The 7962-nt window shown below is 44.5% G+C and overlaps 1 protein-coding gene across 1 annotated transcript; it reads left to right on the top strand.

Annotated features, from left to right (window-relative positions):
• Positions 1–458: 458 nt before the first annotated feature.
• On the top strand, positions 459–7220 carry LOC109883429 (dual specificity protein phosphatase 1). The gene is made up of 4 exons (XM_020475470.2): positions 459–1184; positions 1400–1542; positions 1873–2092; positions 5376–7220. Exons 1-4 carry the CDS (start codon positions 773–775, stop codon positions 5735–5737), a joined length of 1137 nt encoding a protein of 378 aa, XP_020331059.2. The 5' UTR covers positions 459–772; the 3' UTR covers positions 5738–7220.
• The last annotated feature ends 742 nt before the right edge of the window (positions 7221–7962 follow it).

Below are 7962 nucleotides of genomic sequence, written 5' to 3'. Positions count from 1 at the left end.
TTCTCTAATACAGGATCTTAGAGCATGTCGCTATGGGTAGACTATCAGAGATACCTTTAGTATCCTTTCTCTAATACATGATCTTAGTCTACCCACAGCGACATGCTCTATCAGAGATACCTTTAGTATCCTTTCTCTAATACATGATCTTTGGCCCCATATAGCTGCTACCAGCACCCATAATGCTTTGCAGGTATCTTTTACACAGAGAGATTATTTTAAACTTTTGTCATTTATTACCTATTAATGTCAGATTTGTATATTTAATTGTTCACTAGCTTTGGCAATGTAAACATATGTTTCCTATGCCAATAAAACGCTTTGAATTGACTTGAGAGAGAGGAGGGGAGAAAAGCACAATGACGTACGTGCAAACTCGAGCGGGCAACGTGCCAGGAAAGGAGGAGTCTGACGTCAATACTTCCTAAATGATCATATATAAGTCCTTTTCACAGACTCCTCTCAGAACAACCTCGGAAATCAAAGGGAATACTTTTATACACAAGAAACAACCACAGAAAATTCACCCGAGAATACGGACGGATTGTTTTGAGTTTTTATTCTAAAATTATTCATTGCTAGGCCTACTCGTTTTTTTATTTCTCAAATTACTTTCATTTTGGGATAAACTCCAACTAAGCTAAGGAGAACAAAAGAACATACAACTATTTTAAGAAGAAATCTACTTGTGAATTAAAATAATTAGAAAACAAGTTTCTATAGGAACAGGTGACACCGACACCCAGGGGTTTATTTGCCTGTTCCACAGCCTATGTTTTGGGATTTGACATATTCCGCTCGCCGCCCTCCTACTATGGTGATAATGGAAGTCCCCAGCATCGATGCCATGTCCCTCCGCGGGCTGCTAGAGGGGGACGACCCGGGCTGTCTGGTCCTGGACTGCCGCTCATTCTTCTCCTTCAACTCCTCTCATATCCCCGGGTCCACCAATGTCCGCTTCAGTACTATAGTCCGACGGAGGGCCAGAGGGGGGCTGGGGGTGGGACACATCGTGCCCAACGAGGACACGCGGAACCGGCTTCTCTCCGGGGAATATCAGTCGGTAGTGTTTCTGGATGATCGGAGTTTAGACTTCGGCCAAGTGAAGAAGGACGGGACTCTAATGCTCGCGGTGACAGCTCTGTGCCGAGACCCGTGTGGAGCCCGTGTCTTCTTTCTCACAGGTACATTTATTTGATTTATTATAAACGTATTATAGTAGCTTATTTCTATATTGTTTACGGCCTCGTGGTAATAACGAACGGCGCACAACAAATGCCATAGTGTAGGCCTGTGTCAGTTATTGAACACGGACTGTTTCAAAATAGCCGCTTTACAGCTGTCACTGTTTATAACTATAAGATGGTAACAACAGTATCCTTATCTTGTCATTGTTTAGGTGGTTTTGACACGTTCTCCTCGGAGTATCCAGAGATGTGTACCAAGCCGTCAGCTCCACAGGGACTCAGTCTGCCCCTCAGCGCCCGTCCAGACAGCTCCGAGCCCGGCTGCAGTCCATGCAGTACACCGCTCTATGACCAGGTTGGTTATCTTTAAAACATGTCTTTTCTATGTTATTACTGTTGAACAGCATTTTTGCCTTTATAATAAATAAACCAACGTCAGTGTGTCGTCAAAACAATAGATTCTGCCGTCTTAAAGTAACCTCAATTCGGTAGGCGATAGGTGTAAGTATTGATAGGATATGACATTGTTTTCTGTTCCTGTCGTCATCTCTAATAACACTTTGACATGTTATTACTCTCAAAACAATGTCAATGTGTCATCAAACTATAGATTTGGACATCTTAGACTATCTTTATTATGGTGGTTGACTGTTGTCTGCTGTCCTGTTCCTCTCCTCCTCTCCAGGGGGGTCCAGTGGAGATCCTTCCCTTCCTCTACCTGGGCAGTGCCTACCATGCCTCCAGAAAGGACATGATAGACATGCTGGGTATCACTGCTCTCATCAACGTATCAGCTAACTGCCCCAACCACTTTGAAGAGTCCTTCCAGTACAAGAGTATCCCCGTAGAGGACAACCACAAGGCTGATATCTCCTCCTGGTTCAATGAGGCTATAGAGTTTATCGGTGAGTGTCTTTTACATTACGGTCATTTAGTAGACATTCCTATTCAGAATGACTAACAGTCTATTCAGCTTCAGGTAGCTGGGTAAGAAAACATATTTAAGCCTTGGAACTATAAGGTTATATCTGAGATGTTTGATATTTTTCAAAGTAAATTTTAGGTGGAAAAAAACAAACATTTCAACTAGAATGTTCTATCAGCATTAAACCATTTGAGCTCTAAGGTCTTCAATCCAATCGCAAGCCTGAATGAATACAGACGGACCAATGAGAACATGTGTTTGCCACCTCCCTCTAAGGGTGGTCTAGGCTATAGTCTAGCCATCAATAATGGCACGCGAACAACAAAACAACACGGTCAAGAAATCTTAAAGTAAATGATGTTGTCACATCGTTGTTCAGTGACGACAGTAATTTGTCTGATGATCAATCTGGGTAAAATAGTGTTTACTCTTTCATTTATTTATTCAAATAGCTACGGAACATGGCAAATTCAGAAGTGTCAGAACCTTACGGCTGAACCCAGATGATATTTCAGAGCCATAAGGTTCTATGTGTGATTGCACCCCCCCCCCTAGTAAATATGTGATTTGGAGATGTTGATACTCTGCACATTAGGCACCTTTCAGTTGAGGACTTTAATGGGTTATGAAAGAAGAATTCACTACAATACAGATGTGGGATGTGAAAACATTGATGCTTTGCGCAGGTCACGATATCACAGTCGTTGTAAGTAGCTAGCTACCTAGTTCAGTTTGAATTCTCTCATAGCTCTAGATAACTGTCAAACATAGGACACAATTACCAAGCAAGGCAACCACAGCTGTAGTCATAGAAGCTATTGGCTTGGCAGGCAAACAAACTACTACAACTCAACAGCCAACCCCCTCCCTCTCAACAGCCAACCCCCTCCCTCTCGACAGCCAACCCCCTCCCTCTCGACAGCCAACCCCCTCCATCTCGACAGCCAACCCCCTCCATCTCTCTCTCCTCTCCTCCTTTCAACGTCACAAAACGTCTTGGATTTAAATTGAAAAAAGTTCCTTCCAAACCCAGAGCAACTGTCTGATCCAGGACTCCCTGCTCCACCACAATGGTGGTGACATCATCACAGCCCATCCACCCCTCTACTAGACTCCCCAGTTTAAAGAGGTGGTCCCTTTTCATGTGGGAGCCACCAAGCAGACCCAACAGACCCAGGCCTCTGCTTTTGTAGCAGGCAGCCAGAGAGAGGTCCCAAATGGCATCTTATTCCCTTTATAGTACAATGCCCTGCTCTAAAGTAGTGCACTATGTAGGGAATATGGTGCCATAGGGCTCTGGTCTAAAGTAGTGTACTATATAGGGAATATGGTTCCACAGGGCTCTGGTCTATAGTAGTGCACTATAAAGGGAAGAGGGAGCCATTTGGGGCGCACCCAGAGAGAGGCTGATGGTTGAATGCAGCTCCCTCCTCTCCCCTCCATCTCTTTGTTTTGTCGGGACAAAAGGTAGTTTTCTCCACCAGGCTCATGGCCGGCCTTTCTCCCAGATTAATAACCCCAGCAGGGGAGCAGCCAACCCCCCTTTGTCCCCTTCTGCCCCCCTCTCCTTGGGGAATAGCTCCCCTGATCAACCCCCCCCCCACACAGAACCATCTAACTCTCCCCTTCTGCCCCCCTCTCCTTGGGGAATAGCTCCCCTGATCAACCCCCCCCCCCCACACAGAACCATCTAACTCTCCCCTTCTGCCCCCTGATCAACCCCCCCCCACATAGAACCATCTAACTCTCCCCTTCTGCCCCCCTCTCCTTGGGGAATAGCTCCCCTGATCAACCCCCCCCCCCCCCACACAGAACCATCTAACTCTCCCCTTCTGCCCCCCTCTCCTTGGGGAATAGCTCCCCTGATCAACCCCCCCCCCCACACACAGAACCATCTAACTCTCCCCTTCTGCCCCCCTCTCCTTGGGGAATAGCTCCCCTGATCAACCCCCCCCCCACACAGAACCATCTAACTCTCCCCTTCTGCCCCCTCTCCTTGGGGAATAGCTCGCTCCCCTGATCAACCCCCCCCCCCCACACAGAACCATCTAACTGCCCCGATCAACCCCCCCCTTGTTAATGCAACTTCTATAGCAACAGCTACTTGTTGGTATAACTGCTGTGGCAACAGCTAGGCAATGGTAATACATGCCAGTTAGCTACCACCTATATCCAAAGTATTTTATTAGGATCCCCATTGGCTGTTGGTATGTTATTAGGATCCCCATTGGCTGTTGGTATGTTATTAGGATCCCCATTGGCTGTTGGTATGTTATTAGGATCCCCATTGGCTGTTGGTATTTTATTAGGATCCCCATTGGCTGTTGGTATTTTATTAGGATCCCCATTGGCTGTTGGTATTTTATTAGGATCCCCATTGGCTGTTGGTATTTTATTAGGATCCCCATTAGCTGTTGGTATTTTATTTGGATCCCCATTGGCTGTTGGTATTTTATTAGGATCCCCATTGGCTGTTGGTATTTTATTAGGATCCCCATTGGCTGTTGGTATTTTATTAGGATCCCCATTGGCTGTTGGTATTTTATTAGGATCCCCATTGGCTGTTGGTATTTTATTAGGATCCCCATTGGCTGTTGGTATTTTATTAGGATCCCCATTGGCTGTTGGTATTTTATTAGGATCCCCATTGGCTGTTGGTATTTTATTAGGATCCCCATTGGCTGTTGGTATTTTATTAGGATCCCCATTGGCTGTTGGTATTTTATTAGGATCCCCATTGGCTGTTGGTATTTTATTTGGATCCCCATTGGCTGTTGGTATTTTATTAGGATCCCCATTGGCTGTTGGTATTTTATTAGGATCCCCATTGGCTGTTGGTATTTTATTAGGATCCCCATTGGCTGTTGGTATTTTATTAGGATCCCCATTGGCTGTTGGTATTTTATTAGGATCCCCATTGGCTGGAGCAGCTACTCTTCCTGGGTTCCACACAGAACATGAAATATAATACATTAATAGACAAGAACAGCTTAAGGACAGAACTACATGCATTTACAGTCATGTGTGCATACATTTTACATACGTTTGGTCCCGGGAATCTAACACACTACCCTGTTATTACAAGCACCATGCTCTACCAACTGAGCTACACAAAGGACCAATGGTATTCTAACACAGTCAAGAGAAACCTTTCAGAAATCTGGCAACAACTTATACAACTGTCTCACACTTACAGAAGAACTAAGTTGAATATGTTGTTGATAGTTGTACTAATCTCCCCTCTCCTTCTCTCTCTCCTGTAGACTCCATCCGTAATAAAGGTGGTCGTGTGTTTGTCCACTGCCAAGCCGGCATCTCCCGCTCCGCCACCATCTGTCTGGCCTACCTGATGAGGACCAACCGCGTGAAGCTGGACGAGGCCTTTGAGTTCGTCAAGCAACGCCGCAGCATCATCAGTCCCAACTTCAGCTTCATGGGCCAACTGCTACGGTTTGAGTCCCAGCTCCTGGCTACTTCATCCTGCTCGTCGGAAGCCGGGAGTCCTGCCCTGGGGAAGAGCAGCACGGTCTTTAACTTCCCCGTGTCTATCCCCGTCCACGGCTCTGCTGGACACGGACAGCTCTCCTTCCTCCACAGCCCCATCACCACCTCACCAAGCTGCTAAGGGGAAAAGTAGGATCAGATGGAGGGTTGTCTGTCTTAGCCTGGACTTGAACTGAACTGTCACTATTGGTGTCGAGTCGTTGTGACATTGTACTGTAACAATATTAGTCGTGACAGGGTCATTGACAATGTACTGTCAGTGTCACTCAACTACAGGTGATTAATCATTGAGTTTTGAATAGACATTGAGCTCTAGAACTGATGGAACCCTCATTGTTGCCCTTCCTGGTGTAAAGGTCATAAAGAAGGGATCCTGGCATCACAGGACAAAAGGGCTAACTTTTGGAGAGACAAACCAAGTGGCTTAGTTTATGGGTTCAATCCACAGGTCTGCCCTATCGACTTGAAAGGAGTTTCTCTCGCTACCAATATGGCAGTATGGTTATCGCAGCATCCTCTTCTGAAGGTGAATGATACCCACAGATCTGCCTAGAACACCTCAACTTCTAGGAAGAAACAGAGAAGTCAATGGCTGAAGGAGAATGATACCCACAGATCTGCCTAGAACACCTCAACTTCTAGGAAGAAACAGAGAAAGGGTCAATTCTTTAAAGGAAGTTATAAGTATTTTAATGGGATGAAGAGAAGAAATTGTAGTCAAAGAATCGTTGTCAAAGATGCAAAGTTATTTAACGAGAGTGGGCAGCTTTTGATAATCACATGTTTTTTTTTTTTTGACCTGACACAACTCTTAACAAAATGGGCAAGTAAACCCTCCCTTGGTCACTCACAGGCAGTTGTCATATTTATTGCTACCAACTAGACTCTCAGGAATCATTAATTACTTTCAATGCCCCACAGCTTTGTTCACACAGAGACAAACTGTCTTCCTGAGGGAATCCTCGGCAAACCACACCGGTTTGGATAAATCACTCCTCAGACTCTTTATTGTTGACAAACAATGAATGTATCTCTGATCTCTGGCCAACCGGCCGGCTCGGAGAGTGCCAGACGGTTTAGTTTAAAGTGGACTGGAAAGCCCCATTCAAATGCAAATGTATGCCTTTTATAAAATACCATGAGACCCTGAAAAACCTGACAATATTGCAGGAAACAGCCAACCAACCATCAGATACCTCTGAAACACCACCATGCCTCTGAAGTGCTAGCAGCTGTTAGCTAACGCTAGCTCTGTTAGCATCATGCTAATTCTGTTAGCGTCATGTACTGTTAGCAGCTGCTAGCTCTGTTAGCATTATTGGCCTGCTAGCTCTGTTAACATCATGTACTGTTATTAGCAGCTAGCTCTGTTAGCATTATTAGCATGCTAATTATGTTAGCAATTTGTACTATTAACAGCTCTGGGAGAGTCAGAACCCCTAAAGCACTAAGACGGGGATCAGACTCACCAGAGACTGCTGTCTGTCTGATTACCTATGTGATATTTATTGATCTAAAGTAATATATTTCTTACATCTATTTTTGCAAATGTTTGTTAGTTGTTTTTGATACCTCTGAATAAATCCAATTTGTCTTTTCTACTTCATTGCTGAACTGTGTCTTCAATATATTAGACCCAAATAAACCACAATCTATGTTATATACATAAAGATAGGATTTATTTTTATTGAACTAGGCAAGTCAGTTTAGAAAAAATCTTATTTTCAATGACGGCCTAGGAACAGTGGGTTAACTGCCTGTTCAGGGGCAGAACGACATATTTGTACCTTGTCAGCTCGGGGATTTGAACTTGCAACATTTTCGGTTACTAGTCCAACGCTCTAGTATAGTTCCCATACCTAGTATAGTTCCTGTATAGTTCCCATACCTAGTATAGTTCCCCTACCTAGGAGACTATAGTTCCCCTACCTAGTATAGTTCCCATATAGTTCCCCTACCTAGTATAGTTCCCATATAGTTCCCCTACCTAGTATAGTTCCCATACCTAGTATAGTTCCCCTACCTAGTATAGTTCCCCTACCTAGTATAGTTCCCCTACCTAGTATAGTTCCCCTACCTAGTATAGTTCCCCTACCTAGTATAGTTCCCATACCTAGTATAGTTCCCCTACCTAGTATAGTTCCCCTACCTAGTATAGTTCCCATACCTAGTATAGTTCCCCTACCTAGTTTAGTTCCCATACCTAGTATAGTTCCCATATAGTTCCCATACCTAGTATAGTTCCCATACCTAGTATAGTTCCCATATAGTTCCCATACCTAGTATAGTTCCCCTACCTAGTATAGTTCCCCTACCTAGTATAGTTCCCCTACCTAGTATAGTTCC

Source organism: Oncorhynchus kisutch, linkage group LG15 (assembly GCF_002021735.2).
Source record: "Oncorhynchus kisutch isolate 150728-3 linkage group LG15, Okis_V2, whole genome shotgun sequence".
In the NCBI taxonomy this organism is placed as follows: Eukaryota; Metazoa; Chordata; class Actinopteri; order Salmoniformes; family Salmonidae; genus Oncorhynchus; species Oncorhynchus kisutch.
This window is presented reverse-complemented; position numbering and strand designations above follow the sequence as displayed.